Raw genomic sequence first — 26,747 nt, forward strand, 5'->3', positions numbered from 1 at the left:
TCCCTCTCTCCTAGATGCTGCCTGACCTGCTGAGTTACTCCAGCATTTTGTGATACCTCCATTGCAGCTTCATTTGTGAAAGCGTTCCACACAGAATTAAACATCGTGCAATCATCAGTCAACAGACTCACCTCAGGCCTTATCATGCACAGCCATTGAAGAAACACCTGGTTGGACCTTGGAGTCTGCCCTTAGAAAATCTTGTAACAATGTCCAGGGACTGGGATGATTCAACTCCACTATTCGTTTCTCTCGTGCAATGTATGGCTCCAGCTATTGGAGTGTTTTTCCCTCGATATCCATTGACTTAATTAGTGCCACAGTCCCGCAAGGCGAAATACTATCTTGATATCAGTTGCTTCACCTACTGAATTCAACACATTGTATCAGATTTGGACCAAAGTTATGGTGAAGTCTGGGGCCAAGTGATCCTGGCAAAACACCAATTAGAGCATTGGTGAGCAGGTTAATGGTAAGTAAATGCACTTGATAACATTGTTGAAGACACCTTCCATCCATTTGCCGAAGATAGAAAGTAGACTCAATGGGAATGAGAATTTGACAATTCATGCTTTCTTACAAGGAGGAGGCTGATCAGCCTAAAGAGTTTACTCTTGTACTGTTGGAAATTCTAAGAGTAATTATTTGCTGTAATATATTCTCTCACACGTGCCCATCAATCCCCAATTATCCACCCACAAATATATACTGGGAGCAATTTACAGAAACCAATTAATCTACATCATTTATTGATGATGTGGGAGGAACTAGAAGCACCATGTGGTCACAGAGAGAACATGCAAACTCTACAGGCAACATTTGAGAACAGGATTGAGTTGCTGAAGCTGTGCATCAACAGCACTAATTACTACACTACAATGTTACCCATAATTTAATAAATGATAAAGATCATTAATTATAAAACCAGAAACTAAGATATCATGAATATACCTTAAGATGTTTGGCTATAAAAGGTCATGCATTTCTGCTTGGTTCTCACGTGCAAAGAAATACAATTAGCATCACACTGAATCTTTATCATAGTAAAATGATGCTTGAATACTTCACACCATGACAGGTAAATATATTAGAACAAGTGACCAAAAATGCAATGAAATAAATAGATTTTGAAGAAATCAAATACTCAAATAGGGAAAGGTAACTTAACAAGGAAAGAGGGTTATAAAGGGAATTTCAAAGTTTAAAGTCAAGGTAGATGAACGTATTCCTGCCGTTATTGAGGCAAAAGAAATGAGGATTTGCAAAAGATCAGAACTGGATCCACAGAGATCTCAGTGTTGAAGGGCAACTGAAATAACAGAATGCTGTGTGAGGCCATTGACAAGAATTAGGATGAGGATTTTAAAATAGTCTGGCTGGGAGCCAGCATAGATTATTAGGCACAGCTTGAATCAGCTGCACATGGACATTAGAAATTTTAATGGTTTCAGATTTATGGCGGGTGGAATATAAATAGGCCAAACAGAAGAGCATGGATGGGCCAGTCACACCAGATGGTAACAAAAGTTTTGAAGATGTTTTCAACAAATTATTTTTGAAACATCAAAATCTAACTTAATATTATAATTAGAAATGTGTGTCCTGTGTGTTTATATTAATTACCAAATATTGTGAATGAAGATATAGTCTGATCCTGTCAGCTTCCACATCTGTGTCTCCTGTTGAACATCTAAATCTTTCATTGTCAGGATCTGAATGAGAAAATAAGAGTTTCATTCTCACAGAAAATATCTCCAAGACAATTTCAGGTAAACTACAGAATTAGTTATTTTAGAATTACATATATTCTCGATATAATTACAGTATTTACTTATACACATGCATTCCCCAACCCAGACATAGAAACATAGAAAATAGGTGCAGGAGTAGGCCATTCAGCCCTTCAAGCCAGCACCGCCATTCAATAAGATCATGGCTGATCATCCAAAATCAGTACCCCATTCCTGCTTTCTCCCCATATCCCTCGATTCCGTTAGCCCCAAGAGCTATATCTAACTCTCTCTTGAATACATCCAGTGAATTGGCCTCCACTGCCTTCTGTGGCAGAGAATTCCACAGATTCACAACTCTCTGGCTGAAAAAGTTTTTCCTCATCTCAGTCCTAACTGACCTGCCCCTTATTCTTAAACTGTGACCCCTTGGTTCTGGACTCCCCCAACATCGGGAACATTTTTCCTGCATCTAGCCTGTCCAAACCCTTAAGAATTTTATATATTTCTATAAGATCCCCTCTCATCCTTCTAAATTGCAGTGAATATAAGCCCAGTCAATCCATTCATTCATCATATGTCAGTCTCGCCATCCCCGGAATTAACCTGGTGAACCTACGCTGCACTCACTCAATAGCAAGAATATCCTTCCTCAATTTAGGAGACTGTGGCGGCGCCCGGGGGCTAGGCCACTCCCTTGGTCATTCCACTCGGCACTCAGTGGACGGGAGGGATTAGGTCACTTCCTGGGTCAGTTCCCTTGGGTCAGGTGGTCTGGGACTATAAAAGGTTTTGGGTGTGTCGACTCACGAGTTCTTTAGTGCGGTGTATGTGTTCGTTGCGAAATAAAGTATAGCTACTACTCACCTGGCGTCTGGCCTGATTTCCACGGCGACCGCACCCACTACACTGGTGACCCCGATTTTCCTCCGCATGCCGTTTGGACTCAAGAACGCTGCGCAAGCCTTTCAGCGGCTTATGGACTGTGTGTGCCGTGGCCTGGAATTCGTGTTCGTGTACCTTGATGACATTTTGGTGGCGAGCCGTTCGAGACAGGAGCATGCTGCCCATCTCCGCCAGCTATGCCAACGCCTTAGCGATCATGGGCTTGCCATCAACATCACCAAATGCCGTTTTGGGGTGTCATCCATCGATTTCCTGGGCCTCCACGTGACCCCGCACGGGGCGCTACCGCTCCCGAACAAGGTGGACGCGGTGCGCCAGTTTCCACGCCCGACCACCGTGCGGGGCCTCCAGGAGTTCATTGGGATGGTGGCCTTTTACCACCGATTTGTGCCGTCTGCAGCCCGGATCATGCGCCCGCTGTTCCACCTCATGGCGGGCAAGCGCAGGGAGGTTGAGTGGACCGACGATGCGGTGGCGGCGTTCCAACATGCCAAGGAAGCCCTGGCTGAGGCCACGATGCTCGTGCACCCACGGGCGGATGCACCAACCAGCCTGACGGCCGACGCTTCGGAAGTAGCGGTTGGGGCGGTGCTCGAACAGCACATGGATGGGTGTTGGAAGCCTCTCGCATTCTTCAGTAGGCACCTCAGCGGCGCACAGCGGAACTACAGTGTTTTTGACCGCAAGCTCCTTGCCCTTTACCTTGCGGTCCGCCACTTCCGCTATTTCCTCGAGGGGCGTACCTTCACCGCGTACACGGACCACAAGCCCCTCACCTTTGCGTTCGCCAAGGTGTCCGACCCGTGGTCAGCTCGCCAGCAGCGGCAGCTGGCTTTTGTCTCGGAATACACTACCTCCATCCGTTACATCGGGGGTAAAGACAAGCGGGTGGCCGAAGCCTTGTCTCGACCCGCGATCCACGGCGTCCTGCAAGTGGCCGATGGCATCGACTACTCAGCCCTGGCGGCGGCCCAGTTGTCCGATAATGAGATGTCCGCCTACCGTACCGCCGTTTCGGGCCTGAGGTTGGAGGACATTCCCTGTGGCACTGGGGGCGCGACGCCTCTTTGCGATGTATCCACCGGGCAGCCGTGCCCAATCGTGCCTGTTGCCTGGCGGCGCCGGGTGTCCGAGGTGCTCCACGGGCTGGCCCACCCTTCCATTCGGGCGACGAGGACCCTCGTGGCTTCCCGTTTCGTTTGGCACGGGTTACGCAAGCAGGTTGGACATTGGGCGCGCACCTGCATCCCGTGCCAAACTGCAAAAGTACAGCGGCATGTGCGTGCGCCACTCCAGGAGTTCCCCGTCCCTCGCCACCGTTTTGACCACATCCACGTGGACATCGTGGGGCCGCTGCCGCCTTCTCGGGGTTTCACCTACCTCCTGACTGTGGTGGACCGTTTCATGCGGTGGCCGGAGGCAGTTCCACTGCCGGACACGTGTGCCTCCACTTGTGCCCGTGCCTTGGCGGCACATTGGATTGCCAGGTTTGGGGTTCCGCTTGACATTACGTCCGACAAGGGTCCGCAATTCACCTCCGAGCTGTGGTCATCCATGGCCCAACTGCTGGGGGTTAACCTGCACCGCACCACAGCGTACCATCCGCAGGCGAACGGCCTGGTGGAGCGTTTCCACCGCCAGCTCAAGGCCGCTCTGAAGGCCCGGCTCGTTGGCCCGGACTGGGTTGACGCGTTGCCGTGGGTTTTACTGGGTGTCCGCACCGCCCCCAAGGAGGACTTGGCCACCTCCTCGGCGGAATTGGTGTACGGGGCTCCGCTGATGGTGCCCGGGGAGTTCGTTCCCTCCGCCCAGGGTCAGGCAGAACAGCCCTCGGCCGCCCTGCAACGCCTTCGGGAGACGGTGGGCTCGCTGGCGCCAGTGCCGACGTCTCGCCACGGTTCGGTCACATGTCCCTTCCACCCTGCAGGACTGCCCTTTTGTTTTCCTGCGTCGGGATGCCCATCGGACACCCCTTCAGCGGCCTTATGAGGGACTTAGACGAAGGGATTAAAAGTACCATTAGCAAATTTGCAGATGATACTAAATTGGGGGGTAGTGTGAATTGTGAGGAAGATGCAATAAGGCTGCAGGGTGACTTGGACAGGTTGTGTGAGTGGGCGGATACATGGCAGATGCAGTTTAATGTAGATAAGTGTGAGGTTATTCACTTTGGAAGCAAGAATAGAAAGGCAGATTATTATCTGAATGGTGTCAAGTTAGGAGGAGGGGGAGTTCAACGAGATCTGGGTGTCCTAGTGCATCAGTCAATGAAAGGAAGCATGCAGGTACAGCAGGCAGTGAAGAAAGCCAATGGAATGTTGGCCTTCGTAACAAAAGGAGTTGAGTATAGGAGCAAAGAGGTCCTTCTACAGTTGTACCGGGCCCTGGTGAGACCGCACCTGGAGTACTGTGTGCAGTTTTGGTCTCCAAATTTGAGGAAGGATATTCTTGCTATGGAGGGCGTGCAGCGTAGGTTCACTAGGTTAATTCCCGGAATGGCGGGACTGTCGTATGTTGAAAGGCTGGAGCGATTGGGCTTGTATACACTGGAATTTAGAAGGATGAGGGGGGATCTTATTGAAACATATAAGATAATTAGGGGATTGGACACATTAGAGGCAGATAACATGTTCCCAATGTTGGGGGAGTCCAGAACAAGGGGCCACAGTTTAAGAATAAGGGGTAGGCCATTTAGAACGGAGATGAGGAAGAACTTTTTCAGTCAGAGGGTGGTGAAGGTGTGGAATTCTCTGCCTCAGAAGGCAGTGGAGGCCAGTTCGTTGGATGCTTTCAAGAGAGAGCTGGATAGAGCTCTTAAGGATAGCGGAGTTAGGGGGTATGGGGAGAAGGCAGGAACGGGGTACTGATTGAGAGTGATCAGCCATGATCGCATTGAATGGCGGTGCTGGCTCGAAGGGCTGAATGGCCTACTCCTGCACCTATTGTCTATTGTCTATTGACCGTTCAAAGTGCTTGAGCGGGGCTCTGCCACCTTCGTGTTGGACATGGGGGGTCGTCCTGAGACGGTCTCTCTTTCGCGGCTGAAGCCGGCGCACGTGGACGTTAGCCAGCCGATTCTACTGGCGCGGCCTCGCCCTCGGGGTCGTCCCGCGTCCCGGCCCTTACCCCCGGAGTTCCCGCGGGTGCTTTCCCCTGGCGGGGAGGTTCCGGTTCCTGCGCCCGCCGTGGCGCGCATGCGGGCTGGCCGTTTCGTCCGTCCCCGTCCATTTCGTGCCTTCGGTTCTTGGGGGTGTCCTGTGGCGGCGCCCGGGGGTTAGGCCACTCCCTTGGTCATTCCACTCGGCACTCAGTGGACGGGAGGGATTAGGTCACTTCCTGGGTCAGTCCCCTTGGGTCAGGTGGTCTGGGACTATAAAAGGTTTTGGGTGTGTCGACCCACGAGTTCTTTAGTGCGGTGTATGTGTTCGTTGCGAAATAAAGTATAGCTACTACTCACCTGGCGTCTGACCTGATTTCCGCGGCGACCGCACCCACCACAAGACCAAAACTGCACACAATACTCCAGATGTGGTCTCACTGGGGCCCTGTACAACTGCTTGCTCCGAAACTCAAATCCTCTCGCAATGAAGGCCAACGTGCCATTTACTTTCTTCACTGCCTGCCATCCATGCATGCTTACTTTCAGTGACTGATGTACAAGCACACCCAGGTCTCGCTGCACCTCCCCATTTCCTAATCTGACACCATTCAAATAATGTGCAGGAAAGAACCGCCACTTCCAGCATATAATCCTCCAACACTTCCTCCGCCTCCAGCATATAATCCTCCAACACTTTTGCCCCCTGCAATGGGATCCCACTACTGGCCACATCTTCCCATCTCCACCCCTTTCTGCTTTCCGCAGAGACTGTTCCCTCCGCAACTCCCTGCTCAACTCGTCCCATCCCATCCAAACCACCCACTCCCCAGGTACTTTCCCCTGCAACCGCAGGAGTTGCAACACCTGTCCCTTTATGTCCCCCCGACGCCATCCAAGGACCCTGAAAGTCTTTTCAGGTGAGGCAGAGGTTCTCTTGCACCTCCTCCAACCTCACTACTGTATTCGCTGTTCCGGGTGTCAACTTCTATACATCGGCGAGACCAAGCGCAGGCTCGCCGATCATTTCGCTGAACACCTCCTCAGTCCGCCTTAACCTACCTGACCTCCCGGTTGCTCAGCACTTTAACTCCCCCTCCCATTCCCAACCTGACCTTTCTGTCCTGGGCCACCTCCATTCTCAGAGTGTGGCCCAGCGCAAATTGGAAGAACAGCACCTCATATACCCGGCTATATAAACATTGACTTCTCTCAAATAGCCCTTGCTTTCCCTCTCTCCATCCCCTCCCCTTCCCAGTTCTCCCACCAGTCTTACTGTCTCCGACTAGATTCCATCTCTGTCCCACCCACTCCCCTGACATCAGTTTGAAGAAGGGTTTCGACCTGAAATGTCACCCATTCCTTCTCTCCAGAGATGCTGCCTGTCCTGCTGAGTTACTCCAGCATATTGTGTCTACTATTCAGATAATAATCTGCCTTCTTGTTCTTGCCACCAAAGTGGATAATCTCACATTTATCCACATTATACTGCATCTGCCATGCATCTGCCCACTCACCCAACCTATCCAAATCACCCTGCAGCCTCATAGCATCCTCCTCGTAGCTCACACTGCCACCCAGCTTTGTGTCAGCCGCAAACTTGGAGATGTTACATTTAATTCCTTCGCCTAAATCGTTAATATATATTGCAAATAACTGGGGTCCCAGCTTGCGGCACCCTACTAATCACTGCTGCCTACCATTCTGAAAAGGACCCGTTAATTCCTACTCTTTGCTTCCTGTCTGCCAACCAGTTCTCTCTCCATGTCAATACCCTACCCTGAATACCATGTGCTCTAATTTTGCACACTTATCTCGTGTGCAGGACCTTGTCAAATGCTTTTTGAAAGTCCAGATACACCACATCCACTGGCTCTCCCTTATCCATTCTACTTGTTACATCCTCAAAAAATTCCAGAAGATTAGTCAAGCATGATTTCTCCTTCATAAATCCATGTTGACTTTGACTGATCCTGTCACTGCTTTCCAAATGCATTGCTATTACCTCTTTAACAATCGACTCAAGCATCTTCTCCACTACCGATGTCAGGCTAACTAGTCTATAATTCCCTCTTTTATTAAAAAGTGGGGGTTACATTAGCTACCCTCCAGTCCACAGGAACTGATGCACTGTCTATAGAATATTGGAAAATGATCACCAATGCATCCACAATTTCTAGGGCCACCTTCTTGAGTACTCTAGGATGCAGACTATCAGGCCCTGGGGATTTATCTGCCTTCAGTCCCAACAGTTTACCTAAAACCATTTCCTGACTAATGTGGTTTCCCTTCAGTTCCTCCCTCCTGCTAGATCCTCGGTCCCCAAGTATTTCTGGGAGATTGTTTGTGTCTTCCTTAGTGAAGACAGAACCATAGTACTTGTATAACTGGTCTGCATTTCCTTGTTTTCCATTATAAATTCACCTGTTTCTGACTGTAAGGTACCTACAATTGGCTTCACTAATCTTTTCCTATTCACATATCTATAGATGCTTTTTCAGTCCGTTTTTATATTCCCCAAAAGCTTTTTTCCCCCTCTTAATTAACCCCTTTGTCCTCTGTTAAATTCTAAATTTCACCCAGTCATCCGGGTTGCTGCTTCTTCTGGCCAATTTATATGCCCCTTCCTTGGATTTAACACTATACCCTAATTTCCCTCATAAGCCACCGTTGAGCCGCCATCCCCGTTTTATTTGAGCCATGTCTCACCAAATAAAATCCTGACTCAAAAATAAGGCATAAATGTTAAACGCTCATTAGAAACAATCACTTGAATTCATGTTATTTCTACAAACTATGGTCCCAAAGTAACACTTCATTCAAAAGCTTCAGTTCACAAAACCCCAAATCATTATTGCAACTGTAAAAAGTGACCACAATTCTTTTTATACATTCATACCTACTGGAAAACAATCACATTTTTGAAACTCTGCAAGAAAATCACCCCTTGTTAATGATTAATAGGTAAACATTCCAAAATAAGTTACCTTTCAGAAATGGAGGCAAAAAATTAGGGACATATAAATTCACCCTGGCCATTCGTTCTTCTCCCATCTTCCATCGGGCAAGAGGTATAGAAGTGTGACAATGCACACCTCCAGATTCAGGGACAGTTTCTTCCCAGCTGTGATCAGGCAACTGGACCATTCTACCACAACTAAAGAGCAGTCCTGAGCTGCAGTCTACCTTATTGGAGATCCAGACTATCTTTGATCGGACTTTACTGGCTTTATCCTGCACCAAACGTTATTCACGTTATTCCCTTTATCATGTATCTGTACATTATGAATGGCTCGATTGTATTGGGTATTGTCTTTCCGCTGACTGGCTAGCAAGCGACAAAAGCTTTTCACTGTACCTTAGTACACGTGACATTAAGCTAAACTGACTAAAATTGTGCATAGGCTATCCTGCTGAAAGTAACAAAGATTTAATGATTACATTTTGTAACAAATGTAGGCTTGGAAATTTTTGAGTGTCTTGATTGGGTTGCTCATGGATTGTAGACCCTTTGAATGGGATGCTATGGGAGTGCAAACATGCTTTTGACAGAATCCCCATAGCAGGTTGTATATCACTATTTGAATGCAGCATGGCTACTGAGAATTCTTGGTTGTATGGGTGCTCATCAAACACAAGAGAAGTAGAATGACAGTCTGTATAAAGTGTGTGTATATAATTAATAAAAGCAGGTCCTAGATCCAACTTGAATCTCAACCTGGTAATGCACTTGCTACAGAAGGTGCACTGGAGGGACTGAATGGCCTACCTAACAAATAGGTACCTAACAGGTGAATGTGATGGGGTGACAAATGTTGAAAGATGAATACTGAAATAAAAGGACACCATGAAGTATCATGAGTTGAACAGGTATGCTAGCTTGAGTAAGATTACAAACAGGTAAAATGAATTGTTAATTATATCTGCAACTGAGGAGACTCACTGTGAGGCCTTAACATGCATAGAGGTATTATAAGAATAGTGATTAGAAAACATAAAAGTTGGAAGATTGGAGATTTGGTTGACTTGAAGGTGCCTGTGTGCAGGGTCAATAACTTCCAGACCTGACCCACACCCTGATCGCAGTCCCCTCCGCAACAATTTTCAGGCTTTTCACTCTTTGTAGTGTGCTGCTGTCTGGATCCAGAGCCAAATCTCCATTCATCCTCCTCTCCAACTGTTACCCCTGCCTCTTCAAAATCAGGTCACTATCTCCAGCAACACCTCTTCCTCTGGTTAAGCGCCACTTTTTAAATCTCAAGATCTCTAACTTGCACAAGCCTCAATCGCTGGCTTCAGCCCTCCCCAAGTTTCCAATTGGACCAAAAACTATAAACACCCGACTATATGTGCCTACAATTTCAATATTTTCCTTGGTAGCAAAATGCAGTAGGACATCAGTGGATCTTGAGCAATACTGGCTAAATGGCTGACGAGCTGAGGAATCCCCTCCCACCTTTCTTCCTTCCTCTGGCTTCACAATTTGCACGTCTTTTATGCTCATCTTATCTCACACTTTTTGTCTATTCATCTCTGGCCTTTGTCCAATCATCTGCCAACCAAAACCCCCACTCCCCTATACCCGCTTATCACTTTCCCAACTTTTCCCCTCTCACACCTCTCTTCCAGCTTTCTCCCTCCCCACCATTACAATCAGCCTGAAGAAGGGTTCCAATCCAAAACGTCACCTATCCATGTTCTCCAGAGATGCTACCTGGCCTGTTGAGTTACTCCAGCACTTTGTGTCTTTATCTGACCTTGTGTCTTTGGAATGTTGTGCTGTGATTCTTTCCTGCCCTTGCAGTGTGCAAAAGAAAAATGGATGCAAGAATAATAATTGAAGGACAATTGAGAGCCCATTGAATGCGATCACAACCATTTTTGGTGAGGCTCAGTCTTGATGATCAACTCACTCTATGAAAATGGTGTTTCACTTGCACGATGCTCACAATCACATTCCACTCTAGAAATATTCCAATTCTTAGACAGGCAGCAATAAACAAAAATACAGTGTAATGCAAAACAATTTCTCAATCAGATTCCCGAAAGTTTTTATTATCTGTAGAAAAAATATTTTGCAAGTGGTTATGTTTGGGTGGATCTTTGAAAACCGCATGAGCCCCTGGCTCAGTGTTGATAATTACCTGTCATAAGTCTTGATTTCAAGTCACACACATTCTTTAGATTAATGATTCAGCAGTGCGTGGAGAATGCTATACTCTCAGAGGCAACATCTCTTTTGTAAGAGATATTAAAATATGCATAGGTAGTAAGGGCCATCTCAAGTGGCAAAAATAGATGTTGACATAATTCATGGATGAGCATTTTTTTTGCTGTCTTGGTCAGCAATTAAACATTGCACACAGCTCTAAGCACTTTGGTCTTGTTGTGCGTATCAGACAGTTAAGTTCACCCAATGACTGGTATTAAATAAATTACTCATAAAATATGCAATTTGTATTAGATATGGCAATATTTTACTGAACTGTGGAAAAAAAAATCACTGTACATCTGATAATAAAGAACCGTTGACCATTGAAATTATGTTAGTCCACTTATATCAAACTTTGATTACCACAGCATACTTTATTGAAGGTTTCAGTTTTCAACACTTTAAGCATTATACACATGCAGGAAAGGCTGCAACAAAGTGCACAGAAAAAGAACCAGATATATACACTACCTGTAAAATTCAGAACCTGATGTAAATTACAAAGTATGATGATGATTATTACAAAAGACGACATCCAGTCCATGCTAACGTTTCTGAAATGCTGTAAGAATAAATGAACAATGTTATTTTTCAAAGTCAAGTCAAGTCAAGTCAATTTTATTTGTATAGCACATTTAAAAACAACCCACGTTGACCAAAGTGCTGTACATCTGATTAGGTACTAAGGAAAAAAATGAAACATACAGTAGCACGCAAACAGTTCACAGCGCCTCCTCAATGAGCCTCAAATGCTAGGGAGTAGAAATAGGTTTTGAGCCTGGACTTAAAGGAGTCGATGGAGGGGGCAGTTCTGATGGGGAGAGGGATGCTGTTCCACAGTCTAGGAGCTGCAACCGCAAAAGCGCGGTCACCCCTGAGCTTAAGTCTAGACCGCGGGATAGTGAGTAGCCCCAAGTCGGCCGACCTGAGGGACCTGGAGTTAGAGAGGGGGGTTAGAAGATTTTTGATGTAGGGGGGGAATGTCCATTTAGGGCTTTATACGTGAATAGGAGGAGCTTGAAGTTGATTCTGTACCGTACAGGGAGCCAGTGGAGAGAGGCCAGAATCGGGGTGATGTGGTCCTTTTTACGGGTACCCGTCAGGAGTCTCGCTGCGGCGTTTTGGACCAGTTGCAGGCGGGACAGGGAAGATTGGCTGATCCCAGTGTATAGGGAGTTGCAGTAGTCTAGGCGGGAGGAAATGAAAGCGTGAATGATTTTTTCTGTGTCGTCGAATTGGAGGAAAGGTTTGATTTTAGCTATGGTTCGAAGTTGGAAGAAGCTGGCTTTTACCACAGCGTTGACTTGCTTATCAAATTTTAATGCAGAGTCAAATATCATGCCGAGGTTTTTGACATGCGGTTTGACTAGGCAGGATAGACTTCCAAGACTGCCTGTTATCGATTTGATGGAGTCGGGGGGGCCGAATAGGATGACCTCAGACTTGCTCTCATTTAATTGGAGGAAGTTCTGTGCCATCCAACATTTTATGTCCTCAAGGCAGTGTAAGAGGCTGTTTAAATTTGACTGGTTGTTGGGTTTCAGGGGGAGGTAAGGCTGAGTGTCATCGGCATAGCAGTGGAAAGAAATGCCGTGCCTTTGAATGATTTGGCCAAGGGGGAGCATGTATAGAGAGAAGAGAATGGGGCCTAGGATGGAGCCTTGTGGAACTCCGCAGGAGAGGCTAGCTGGAGCAGAGGAATAACTGCCTATGTTGATGGCGAAACTCCTATCTTTGAGGTACGATGCGAACCAGCTCAGGGCAGTGCCATCAATGCCATCCGCGTACCGGAGACGGTCAATAAGGATGGTGTGGTCCACTGTATCGAACGCTGCGCTGAAGTCGAGAAGGAGCAGGATTGCACAGTCGCCGGTGTCGATGGCGAGAAGCAGGTCGTTGTGTACCTTCAACAAGGCAGACTCTGTGCTGTGGTGGGCTCTGAAACCTGACTGGAAACTTTCCAGGATGGTGTATTGGTGCAGGTAGGGCACTAATTGGTTTAGAATTGCCTTTTCAAGGACTTTTGACAGGAATGGCAGTTTGGAAATGGGTCTGTCGTTGCTAGGCAAGGTGGGGTCCAGGTTAGGTTTTTTCAGTAGGGGCTGGACCACCGTGTGCTTGAAACTGGTTGGAACAGTGCCAGTGGCCAGTAGCAGTTATTATTCATTAATAATAATAATCCTAATTAAAAACATAAATTGAGGGTGCTCCACAATCTCATGCCGTTGAAAGAGTGAAAAGCTTTAGTGAGTTTGTGGAAGTCCATATTTTGTGACTGATGCTGCCTCCTCCCTACATTTCTATTGAAGTTTTTGCATGGTGAGGATTATGTCACTGTGCATCTAGAAGGATGGAATTGACATTGCACTTTAGGGAGCAAGTGTTTGGCCTTTTAGGGGGGGAGAATATGGTGAGTTCACTTGACTTGAGTTCCCTGTGGCAGACAGCAGGAAGAATCCTCTGTACTTCATGTGGTCGAATTTGGTAATTATGTTTAAGAAAGTTACAGTTATAATGATGTTCTCTAACATTACTGCTCATTTCATCTTTGAACATGACAGTGTGGATTGTTGACTGAAACTCCTCACCAACAGGTTTTAGAACTTTAGCATGCTATTAAAGCCATTTCAACTTATTGGCCAGGAATGATGACAAAGTTGGATTGAACAGGCAATTGTCATCGTGAATTCTTGTTACATTTGATAATGTCTTCAAAGATCCAGCAGAGGTAAAGAATCCATCATGGATGTAAAGAAAAGTCAAAAGTTCTTAATTTATTTCCATAACCATTATGTTGCACTTCAGACTGACCACTATGAACAAAAATACAGAGATTTGAGTGAGTGGACAAGAACACGGCAGGCGGACTGTAATATGGAAAATGGAAACATTATGGAGAAGAAAAGCACACCATTTGATAAACTTTTGTTAAATAATGAGACGTTGGTAGCGTTGATTCTCAAAGAGACTTAGATATGCTTCTCCACAAATTACCAATGCCCAACAGGAAGGTAGAGCAGGGGCTGAACGCACTATGGGAACTACACTCGCCCCCCTGCAGGACCTATACATCAGGAGGTGCAGATCCAGAGCCAGCAACATTATGGGGGACCCCTACCACCCCAGCAACGGACTGTTCCAGCTGCTACGGTCAGGCAAACGCCTCCGCTGTCATGCTGTGAAAACAGAGAGGATGAGACGGAGTTTCTTCCCACAGGCCATCAGGACTGTTAACTCTCATATCACATGGGACTAATTTAATTTACTGTATTAATTTATTTTTTGTGTTCAAAATTTGTTTCTATTCTGTTTTGCAGTTTTAGCACAATCTGCAGGCATTGCCACTTTCATTTCACTGCACATCTTGTATATGTATGTGACAAAAAAAGTTGACTTGACTTGACTTGACTAGACTTGGAGGCCGTAGTAAGTTAGCCCTCTATAATGAGACAATTTGATTGTCATAGAAGGACTGGGTACACTAGTTCTGCATTCTCTAAAGTCTAGAATATTGAGATCATATTACATGGAAGCAAATGAAACACTTAAAAAGGTTTGACAGTTTGGCTGCAGGGAGGATGTTTCACTTGAATAAGTATAGGAGGGGAAAACTTTGAAACTGAGACGAAACCCATCCAAGATTGTGATGAAGAAAATACTTCTTCACTCAAAGTGGAATTAACCTTTGGAATTCTCTTCTCCAGAGAAAAAGCTCATTCACTGTTCTTATTCAAAAAGGAAATTGATAAGATTGGTAAGATTTCTGGACATTAAGAGATGTGGTGATGGTGCTGGAAAATTGAATATTTAGGAATTGGAATATTTCTGGAAAATGGCAGTATGTTAAAAAATCAATGATGAGCTTAATGAACATAAAACAAGCTCGTAGGGCCAGGCAGTTTATTCCTACTACTTTTTCTGGCCAAGTAGTCTTTATCTAGGATCCTTACACAGCACTATGGTGTGATATCACACTACAGCAAGCTGCCACCTGTGCTCTCCTTTTGCCCCTGCCCTTCTCACCCACAATTATGCCATCAGTTTCACCAGATGCCGATTCTATCTTCTGATTTGCCCAGTTTGCTTACATATATGAGGCTGAATAGACAAACCTCTTCATTTTTAATTTTCTTCTTCCTTTTCCTCCACTACCTGCAAATATGCCAGTTTAAAAATGTCTACGATGAGAAACAATCAAAGATTAAATTATGATGGAGAGGAGAAAGAACTGTATGGCTGCATCCTCCTTGGCTTTTCAATCAGAAGAGGTTGTGGAAGAAAGAAGATGAGAGCAAGAGGATTGGACATGCGTAAATTCTCATCATCAATGACAACTGGCCATGCTTTCACATAGCCCTTTCCGCACATTGGCGAATACTGTCTGTTCCTTGGAGATCAACTTATCTCATTCAGCTGCCTCACATTATGCGCCCTCTGTAAGAATAAGGGCAGAATTTTAAGGAAAAACACAGAGATAATTCTGTGGCTGTCACAGTTAACTATACGGGTGTGTATGAAATTTTCGGCAATCCCAAGAGTATCAAGGGAGAGTTAGGGTAGATGAGTGGTAGGAAAATGTCCTAATTGATAAAGATTATAGGTAGATGAGTGATGTGGCTGTGTTGAATCCCTTCTGAGTTCTCTCCAACATTTCTCTTCACTAATTCTTGCATCAATGTGTATTGGTTTAGTGAAGTGTCTGAAAACTTTCTTGCATATCACTTAATGAACAGTTGTTGAAGCTTTTGAAAATACTCCTCATGCACTGTGCATCCCTCCTTTAAGAGAAACACAGCTGCTTATACGATATGCACGGCATTGATAATGTTTTTCTGGCATACAATCTTCACTCGAGCAATGTCACAAGCAAACACGATTGTTCCTGCTTAGGACAACTTTGAAATTAACAACAGCACACGTGGTTATAATGTTTTTTCGGTAACTGTTCAGTAGGTGTGATAAAGCAGTGGACGTAAAACTGTAACAGAAGCCAACTGGGGCAAGATTTTGGGTCTCACAAAATAAGACGGTAGGTTCGTTGCAATTTTTAAAAAAAAGAGGATTTGAGGAAGCAATGAGGCTAATTGCAAAGATTGCGGTATATGCAGTTTTAAACCCACGAGCAGAGCCTGAGAATTAGGGAAGAAGCAAAACAAAACAACGCAGAGAGACCAAAAAGAGTTTAATATGAAGCAGAAGAGAGGAAGGTTTGAGACAGCGGAAGATTAGACAGATTAAATGTGTAGGATGGAACTGCAGATGCTGGTTTCCACCGAAGAGAGACACATAATGCTGGAGTAACTCAGCGGGTCAGGCACTATCTCTGGAGAGAAGGAATGAGGTCTCTCAGTCTGAAGGGTCTCGACCTGAAACGTCACCCACCCTGTCCCGCTGAGTTACTCCAGCATGTTGTGTCTATTTGACATATAAAGGTGGCCGGGAAGGGAGGGAGAAGCGGCTGCAATGGCGGGTCGAAGGCCCCGACGCCGCGGTTGGTATGGCGCACTTTACCGTCTAATTTCACGGCGACTCCGCGCGGGTTTTTGGTCCGCCGTCAGCGATGCACAAGAAGACAACCCGCCGCCCTGTCGACCGTCACCGACCGTTGGTCGCGGCAGTTGGTCGCGCGGCGCGAGCCTCCCGCTAAGATGGCGGCTCCTGCTTCTACTGAGGTTCCACCCTGGGATCAGACACCACAATGGAAAGGTTCAGCCGAGCTCAAGTTTAATTCTGAGGTGAACAAAAAAACGACCCTGATCTTAGAATGCAAGGAAATATCTTGGTAGAGATGTTCTGGTTAGCTCTTCCAATTGTCCCCTTCTTCTGCTGAGGTTCTACCATCCAAGTCAAGTCAAGGCAATTTTATTTGTATAGCACATTCAAACACAACCCACGTTGACCAAAGTGCTATACACCAGTGCAGGTAGCACAAGAACATACAATGCACCACAATTCTGAGGTGAAAAAATGACTCCGATCTTAGAATGCAAGGAAATATCTTGGTTGAGATGTTCTGGTTAGCTCTTCCAATTGTCCCCTTCTTCTGCTGAGGTTCTACCATCCAAGTCAAGTCAAATCAATTTTATTTGTATAGCACATTTAAACACAACCCACGTTGACCAAAGTGCTATACATCAGTGCAGGTACTGAAAAAGAACATACAATAGCACAAGAACATACAATTCACCACAATTCTGAGGTGAAAAAATGACTCCGATCTTAGAATGCAAGGAAATATCTTGGTAGAGATGTTTTGGTTAGCTCTTCCAATTGTCCCCTTCTTCTGAGGTTCTACCGTGGGATCAGACACCACAATGGAAAGGTTCAGTCGGGCTCAAGTTTAATGCTAAGGTGAAAAATGACTCTGAGCTTAGGAATGTAAAGAGTTATACTGGTAGGGATGTTCAGATCAGCTCTTCCAGTTGTCCCCTTCTTCTACTGAGGTTCTACCCTGGGAGCAGACATGGAAATGGGAAGGTTCAGCTGAGCTCAAGTTTAATTCTGAGGTGAAAAAATGACTCTGATCTCAGAATGTAAGGAAATATCTTGGTAGAGATGTTCTGGTTAGCTCTTTCAGTTGTCCCCTTCTTCTACTGAGGTTCTACCATGGGATCAGACACCACAATGGAAAGGCTCAGTCGGGCTCAAGTTTAATTCTGAGGTGAAAACATGACCCTGATCTCAGACTACAAGGAAATATCTTGGTAGAAATGTTCTGGTTAGCTCTTCCAGTTGTCCCCTTGTTCTACTGAGGTTCTACCATGGGATCAGACATGGCAACAGAAAAGTTCAGCTGAGGTCGTTTAATCCTGGGGTGAAAAAATGACCCTCATCTTAGAATGCAAGGACATATCTTGGTAGATATGTTTTGGTTAGCTCTTACAGTTGTCTCCTTCTACTGAGGTTCTACCCTGGGATCAGACACCACGATGGAAAGGTTCAGCTGAGCTCAAGTTTAATCCTGAGGTGAAAAATGACCCTGAGATTAGAGATATCTTGGTAGGGACGATCTGGTTAGCTCTTTAGTCCGAAGGTGATTAATCTGTGGAATTCTTTGCCACAGAGGCTGTGGAGGCCATCAGTGGATATTTTTAAGGCAGAGATAGATAGATTCTTGATTAGCACAGGTGTCAGAGGTTATGGGGAGAAGGCAGGGGAATGTGATTACGAGAGAGCGATAAATCAACCAGGATTGAATGGTGTAGTAGACTCGATGGGCCGAATGACCTAATTCTACTCCTATTCTTTATGACCTCTTCCCATTGGCCCCTTCTTCTACTGAGGTTCTTCTGGCAATGGAAAGGTTCAGCCGAGCTCATTTAATTCTAAGGCGAAAAAATTATCCTGAGCTTAGAAATGTAAGGAGTTATACTGGTAGGGATGTTCAGATTAGCTCTTCCAGTTGTCCCCTTCTACTGAGGTTCTACCCTGGGATCATCCACGGAAATGGGAAGATTCAGCTGAGCTCAAGTTTTGAGCTGAGGTGAAAAATAACCCTAAGTTTAGAGATATCTTGGTTAGAGATATCTTGGTAGGGAAGTTCTGGTTAGCTCTTCCAGTTTAGTTTTTTTCGTTTAGAGATATAGCGTGGAAACAGGCCCTTCGGCCCACCGGGTCCACACCTACCAGCGATCCCCACACATTAACAGTACACCCACTAGGGACAATTTACACATACACCAAGCCAATTAACCTACATAGCTGTGGGTGTGTGGGAGGAAACCGAAGATCTCGGCGACATCCCACGCGGTCACGTGGAGAACGTACAAACTCCGTACAGACAGCACCCGTAGTCGGGTATGGACCGTGAAGACAAAGATAGCAGTCTACAATGCCTGTGTCAACAGCAAGCTGCTGTATGGCAGTGAGGCATGGACATCATTTGCCAGACTGTAGAGAATACTCAACACCTTCCATAGAAACATTGAAACATAGAAAATAGGTGCAGGAGTAGGCCATTCGGCCCTCTGGCACTGTAAGGCAGAAACTCTATCGCTGCGCCACCGTGGCCGCCCTTGTTCTACTGAGGTTCTACCATGGGATCAGACACCACAATGGAAAGGTTCAGCCGAGTTCGTTTAATTCTGAGGTGAAATATGATCCTGAGTTTAGAAATATCTTGATAGAATCCTTCCACATCAACACGAAGGGGACAGTGCAGTTCAATGGCAGTTTCTCTGAGCCCTTCGACATCCGCAGTGGCGTCAAACAAGGCCGCGTCCTCGCTCCCACACTTTTTGGGATTTTCTTCGCTCTGCTCCTGAAACATGCCTTCGGCACCCCAACAGAGGGGATCTACCTGCGTACTAGATCAAACGGCATGCTCTTCAGCCTCCGAGCCAAGACAAAAGTACGTGAAGCTCTCATCAGAGACATGTTGTTCGCCGATGACACAGCGGTTGTGTCCCACACTCAGCAGGAACTACAGTCACTGATGGACCGCTTCTTTCGGGCTTGCAAAGACTTTGGGCTGACCATCAGCCTGAAGAAGACGAACGTCCTGGGACAGGATACAGAGCCTGGCATCACCATCGACGACTACGAACTCGATGCCGTCCATCAGTTCACGTACCTTGGCTCCACCATCACCGACAACCTCTCCTTGGACACAGAGATTGACAAGAGGATCGGGAAGGCAGCTACAACTCTCGCTCGCCTCACAACTCGAGTGTGGACCAATCCAAAGCTGACAGTGAAGACAAAGATAGCAGTCTACAACGCTTGTGTCAACAGCACACTGCTGTATCCTGGCAAGATAGAATGTCCAACTCCGAGATTCTGTCTCGCGCTGGCCTTCCGAGTATGTACACTCTACTCAGGCAGCGCAGGCTGCGGTGGCTGGGCCATGTCCACCACATGGAGGGTGGCCGTATTCCAAAAGACATCCTCTGTGGAGAGCTAACATCTGGGAGGAGAACCATCGGCCGCCCCCAGCTACGTTACAAGGATGTCTGCAAGAGAGATTTGAAGGCGATCAACATCGATGTGGAGTCCTGGGAGAGCCTTGCAACTGACCTTACGAGGTGGAGAGGTACCCTGAACCAACATCTCAAAACGGGGGAAGAGAAACTGATGAATGCAGCGGCAGAAAAGCGGGCACGCAGAAAGGAGCGCAGCAACTTCAACAAACCAGAGACCACACACAACTGTGACCTTTGCGACGGAAACTGGTCTCTTCAGCCACAAGCGACGCAGCTCTAGCCGAGGTGTGGAGCAAGCAGCTAACTAGGATGCATCACCCATGGTCAGCCATGACCGAGGGGGCCTATGAAGAAGAAGGTAGGGACGTTTTGTTTAGCTCTTCCAGTTGTCCCCTTCTTCCACTGAGGTTCTAGCATGGGATCAGAAATGGCAACTGAAAAGTTCAGCTGAGGTTAAGTTAAATTTTGAGGTGAAATATGACCCTGAGCTTAAAAATGCAAGGAAATAGCTGGTTAGCTCTTCCAGTCCCCCCAACCCCCCCAAATAAAATCTTGACTCCAACTTTGAGAGCAGGAACATGGTGTAGGGACCAAATCTTCTCCACTTCCAAAGGGTACCATGTGCCCATTATTGATGCACTCATTGCCCCACTAGCCAGGCAGCCCAGATTTTTATGCACAAGCTTTTGAAGCAAAACTAGAATAAATAACCTTAACATTCAGAGGCAAGAGTTTAGTTTATTATTGTCACAGGTACAGTGAAAATGTTTATCCAGTCAAAGAAAAGACTATACTGAATACAATCAAGCTGTCCAAAATGCACAGATAAAGAATAATGGGTACAACATTTAGTGCAAGATATAACATTGAAGTCAAATAAAATCCATTCATAGATAATTCAAAGTTCTCCAATGTCATAGAGTCATTTAGACTTTTGGATAGGCACATGGATTATGGAGGGAAATGGATTATGTGCTCTACCGTACTATGTTGCGGTACAATTATAAAACATTGGTTAGACCATAGCTAGAGTACACAACTGTGTAGCTATGATGCCTCTCTCCCCCCACCTCTCTCTCCCCCCCCCCCTCTCTCCCCCCCTCCCTCTCTGCCCAGGTTGAGCGGTGGCGAGGAGGGAAATTTCGAGGGGGCACTGCAATCTCTCGCCTTGTCTCGGCTCTGGGTCGGTGGCGATCTGCTCTCCAGTGAACCTTCGCCGGCAGCTTCTGCCTCCAGTCCCCGCCGTCTAACAGCTTGCCGCGGGCCGGATAAAATCTCATGGTGGGCCGGATAAAATCTCATGGTGGGCCAGATGTGGCCCGCGAGCCATAGTTTAGAGAGCCCTGCTCTAAACTGAGGCAACACCAAGAGTATTATAAGAAAATAACTGCAGATGCTGGTACAAATCGATTTATTCACAAAATGCTGGAGTAACTCAGCAGGTCAGGCAGCATCTCGGGAGAGAAGGAATGGGTGACGTTTCGGGTCGAGACCCTTCTTCAGACTGATGTCGGGGGTGGGACAAAGGAAGGATATAGGTGGAGACAGGAAGATAGAGGGAGATCTGGGAAGGAGGAGGGGAAGGGAGGGACAGAGGAGCTATCTGAAGTTGGAGAAGTCGACGTTCATACCACCGGGCTGCAAACTGCCCAGGCGAAATATGAGGTGCTGCTCCTCCAATTTCCGGCGGGCCTCACTATGGCACTGGAGGAGGCCCATGACAGAGAGGTCAGACTGGGAATGGGAGGGGGAGTTAAAGTGCTGGGCCACCGGGAGATCAGTTGCGTCAATGCGGACTGAGCGCAGGTGTTCAGCGAAGCGATCGCCGAGCCTGCGCTTGGTTTCGCCGATATAAATAAGTTGACATCTAGAGCAGCGGATGCAATAGATGAGGTTGGAGGAGGTGCAGGTGAACCTCTGTCTCACCTGGAAAGACTGTTTGGGTCCTTTGATGGAGTTGAGGGGGGAGGTAAAGGGACAGGTGTTGCATCTCGTGCGGTTGCAAGGGAAAGTGCCCGGGGTTGGGGTGGTTTGGGTAGGGACGAGTGGACCAGGGAGTTACGGAGGGAACGGTCTCTGCGGAACGCAGAGAGGGGAGGGGATGGGAAGATATGGCCAGTGGTGGGGTCCCGTTGTAGGTGACGGAAATGTTGGTGGATGATATGTTGGATCCGCTGGCTGGTGGGGTGGAAGGTGAGAACGAGGGGGATCCTGTCCTTGTTGCGAGTGGGGGGAGGGGGAGCAAGAGCGGAGCTGCGGGATGTAGAAGAGACCCTAGTGAGAGCCTCATCTATAATGGAGGAGGGGAAGCCCCGTTTTCTGAAGAACGAGGACATCTCGGAAGCCCTAGTCTGAAACACCTCATCCCGGGCGCAGATGCGGCGTAGACGGAGGAATTGGGAGTAGGGGATAGACTTTTTGCAGGGGACCGGGTGGGAAGAAGTGTAGTCCAGATAGCTGTGCGAGTCGGTGGGCTTGTAGTAAATGTCCGTCACTAGTCTGCCTCCTGTGATGGAGATGGTGAGGTCCAGAAACGGGAGGGAGATGTCAGAGATAGTCCAGGTATATTTAAGGGCAGGATGGAAATTGGAGGTGAAATGTATGAAGTCAGTGAGTTCTGCATGGGTGCAAGAGGTAGCACCAATGCAGTCGTCGATGTAGCGGAGGTAGAGTTCGGGGATGGGGCCAGTGTACGTCTGGAACAGGGATTGTTCGACGTACCCGACAAAGAGGCAGGCGTAGCTAGGGCCCATGCGAGTGCCCATAGCTACACCTCTGGTTTGGAGGAAGTGGGAGGAGTCAAAGGAGAAGTTGTTGAGGGTAAGAACCAGCTCTGCTAGGCGAAGGAGAGTGTTGGTCGATGGGGATTGGCTGGTTCTACGGTCGAGGAAGAAACGGAGGGCTTCGAGACCATCCTTGTGGGGGATGGAGGTGTAGAGTGACTGGACATCCATGGTGAAAATGAGGGAGTGGGGGCCTGGGAACCGGAAGTTATCCAGGAGATGGAGAGCGTGTGAGGTGTCTTGGACGTAGGTGGGGAGGGATTTAACCAGGGGGATAGGATGGAGTCGAGGTAGGTAGAGATAAGTTCGGTAGGGCATGAGCAGGCAGAGACAATGGGTCTGCCGGGACAGTTGTGTTTGTGGATTTTGGGTAGGAGGTAGAATCGGGCCGTGCGGGGCTGGGGAACTATGAGATTGGAGGCACTGAGGGGTAGATCGCCGGAGGTGATGAGGTCGGTGATGGTGCTGCTGATAAAGGTCTGGTGTTTATCGGTGGGGTCATGGTCCAGAGATAGGTAGGAAGAGGTGTCTGATAGTTGTCGTCTCGCCTCGGTGCGGTAGAGGTCAGCACGCCAGACTACCACAGCCCCTCCCTTGTCAGCGGGTTTAATTATTAAGTCCGGGTTGTTGCGGAGTGAGTGGAGGGCTGCACGTTCAGGAGGGGAGAGGTTGGAGTTAGTCAGGGGAGTGGAAAATTTGAGGTGGCTGATGTCACGCCGGCAGTTTGAGATAAAAAGTTCTAGTGAGGGTAGTAGGCCACACTGGGGGGTAAAAGTGGAGGGGGTCCATTGGAGACGGGAGAGGGGGTCATCAGTGGGGGGTCGGGACTCCTTCCCGTGGTAAAAGGCTCGGAGGCGGAGGCGGCGGAAGAAGAGCTCCACGTCATGGCGGACGCGGAACTCGTTGAGTATTATACTCAGATTACTCAAATAATTCCATGACAAGCAAGCCCACACATCCTGAGCAAAAGGTGTTCTTGTGTGAGTTATTACATCATTAGTGGCTGTTGTAGCGACCATAGGGATTGGTCCTGAGAGTCGAACCCTCGGATTGGCCAGCAAGGTCACATGGTGGTGCGACCATAGGGATTGGTCCTGAGAGTCGAACCCGCTGATTGGCCAGCAAGGTCAGGTGGTGGTTTTGGGGCCCAAAAACCAGGCAGTGGGAAGAGAACTTTGATGTGAACAGTTTGAGTTAATGGTTGTCTGTAATCTCGTTTGTTATCCTTTGTAATTGAATATTGCTGCCGCAATAAACTTCTTTAACAAAGTACAAGCCTCCAGACTCGCCATACTGTCACATATAACATCTCAAAACTGTTTTATATTAGGGAGGGATGCAGAGTGACGGGAATGTGTGGGTGTTAGGGGGAAGGGTGAAGCACAAATTAATACTTAACAAAAGATAATAGAAATTTAAGTCAAAATCTTTTTTAGAGAGAATTTTAATGGAAGTGGCAATGGAACATGAAGCCATAAGGGTCCTGACCCGAAACATCACCGATCCTTTATCTCCACGGATGCTGCTTGACCCGTTGAGTTACTCCAGCACTTTGTGTCTATCTTATGTGTTATAGAAATCATGAATGACCAACGATCTAACAATGGAGCTGAAAGAACAAGCAAACAAAAGTGGATCAAAGCAAAGTGCCACATGTGCAGGGAATTTAAAATGATGGAAAAATCTTGATCTAGGTCATTGACTTTGACTTGGAAATATTGGCTCCTTTGCTGCCTTCGCTGCCATTTGTGATAAATACCAGGTAAACCACAGGGGTTGCGGTCCAAGATATCTCCAGGACTTGATGACGTGCCTCCACAGGGGCTGTGAACCAAGATATCTCCAGGACTTGATGATGTGCCGCCACAAGGGCTGTGAACCAAGATATCTCCAGGACTTGATGATGTGCCATCACAGGGGCTGCGAACCAAGATATCTCCAGGACTTGATGATGTGCCGCCACAAGGGCTGTGAACCAAGATATCTCCAGGACTTGATAACATGCCTCCTAGGTCTTAAATGAAATAGTTATGGGGATAGTGGAAGAATTGGATTCTGGAGAGATCCCAGAGAATTGGAAAACCACAAAGTTAACAATGAGTTTTATGAACAGAGGTAGACAGAAAACAAGAAACTAGAGGTCATTTAATCTCATATCTGTCATTGGATAAATATTGGAATCCATTATTTACAGCGCCATTATTTACATCCTTACAGCACCAGAAACCCGAGTTCAATCCTGACTACAGGTGTTGTCTATATGGAGTTTGTACATTCTCCCTGTGACCGCGTGGGTTTTCTCCAGGTGCCCCAGTTACCTCCCACACTCCGTACCCTTGTGTGTAGGATAGTGTTAGTGTACAGGGATCGCTGGTCGGCGAGGACTCGGTGGGCTGAAGGGCCTGTTTACGCGCTGTACCACTAAACTAAAGTAAATTATTAAGGAGGGATTATTAAGCAGATTCATTAAGGGGTTTCACAAAAGGGAAATCATGGCTGATCATCCAAAATCAGTACCCCGTTCCTGTTTTCTCCCCATATCCCTTGATTCCATTAGCCCGAAGCTATATCTAACTTTCTCTTGAATACATTCTTGAAATATCACTATCAATACCTCTACAATTTATCAGACTGATAGAACAGAAAAAGGCTCACACTTCAGTTACAGTATAAATCAAGTTTATTGATAATAGAGAATAAACATCTACATATCTAGGTTTGCGCAAGGCCCCTTCTACAACAGCACCCTTCTCTCTATACCGGTCACTACCCAGCCCATCGGTGAGGCATTCAAGTCTAAATCAAGTTTATTGGCAATAGGACATAAACATCTACTTATCTAGGCATGCGCAGGGGCTTTCTACAGCAGTACACCTCTCTCTCCCTGTGCCTATGCCCAGTCTGAGGCGCCGGTCACCACCCCAAACTCTTCAGAGAACAAAGGAGCATACTGCTGACGCCTCCTTTCTACCAAGTGAAGCAAGAGCTCGCCATAGCACGACTTCTAGTCAATAGCATTCCAGCAGGCACCATTAGCTCCCCAATAGCGGGCTTACAGCCTTTTCTGCCCTCCCTTGATATCAAGCAAAGCACTATTAACTATTTGTTAACTACAGACTTTGTGCAAACCAGGCTCTCTCACTAAACAAATTATTTTCAGAATTCTTTAAGCGCTTGGATAGATACATGCAACTGGGATATTATTGCTATTACAGAAACATGGCTAGTGAAGGGACCGACTGGCAGCTTATTTTAGATTCTCCATCTAAATTTGCCTCTGAAACTGTGTATGTTTATCAATATTTATTTCCTTAAAAACAAAACTTAATGTTTCTCCTCCAACTGCAATTCAAAAACTGCAGGAAGATTTACATGTATGGGAAAGCGCTCAACACATCAAAACCTTCCACTGTAAATTACTTCCAATAAAGTATGTATTGTTTCTACATTTTGAATTGTATTGCTTTAAGGTTAACTAGACCAAGTGGACCCGTTGGGCCCAAACCACTCCTGCATTGATGCAGCACCCTCTCCTCCCCCCTCCCTCCCCTCTCCTCTCAACTCCCGGCCCAAGGGGCCGGCATTGGTGGAGCGGGTTGGGGGGGGGGGGGTGATGGGAGAGTCCTGTCCCGTCCCGTTGCGAAGATTTTCAGTAGTAGACGGTGACTCTCCCACTGTTGCTGAGCCGCTGGACTCTGGGCGGCATGGGGAGGCATTGAGCCGGCCGGGATGAGGGGGGACGGGGGAGCCGAGGGCAGGCCCAGCACCAGGCCTAGGCCTCATCCTCCACCAATGCCCAGCCTCACCGCCGCTGCTGCTGCTGCTGCTGCCTTTCCCTTTGGCCCACCTCCGGCTCGCGGTTACCCGGTCACGTCCAGGCCCAGGCCCAGGCTCCGGCTGCTTCCCCCGGCACCAGGCCTGGCTCTCCCGCCCCCAAGAGACAGGCGGCCACACCGATTTTAATGAAACTTCTTCCATAGGACCACAGGATGACTGTGAATAAGGTGGGCCTAAAATTGTCACGCTATTGTGTACCGTTTTGGCTATAGTTCAGGAACAAGCGAACAAACGAGAGTTTTAGTATATAGAATGGGGATT

The 26,747-nt window shown here is 47.1% G+C and overlaps 1 protein-coding gene across 2 annotated transcripts in view; it reads left to right on the forward strand.

Moving 5' to 3' along the window:
• Positions 1-16,463: 16,463 nt before the first annotated feature.
• Positions 16,464-26,747, forward strand: part of rps6kl1 (ribosomal protein S6 kinase-like 1) — a 50,700-nt gene continuing 40,416 nt past the window's right edge. For both annotated transcript variants that reach the window (XM_078406866.1, XM_078406867.1), the window contains exon 1: positions 16,464-20,224. In XM_078406866.1, coding sequence (XP_078262992.1) covers positions 20,176-20,224 — 49 coding nt within the window. In that variant the 5' untranslated portion in view covers positions 16,464-20,175. The remainder of the gene's footprint in view (positions 20,225-26,747) is intronic.

This window comes from Rhinoraja longicauda, chromosome 10, assembly GCF_053455715.1.
Source record: "Rhinoraja longicauda isolate Sanriku21f chromosome 10, sRhiLon1.1, whole genome shotgun sequence".
Classification (NCBI taxonomy): Eukaryota; Metazoa; Chordata; class Chondrichthyes; order Rajiformes; family Arhynchobatidae; genus Rhinoraja; species Rhinoraja longicauda.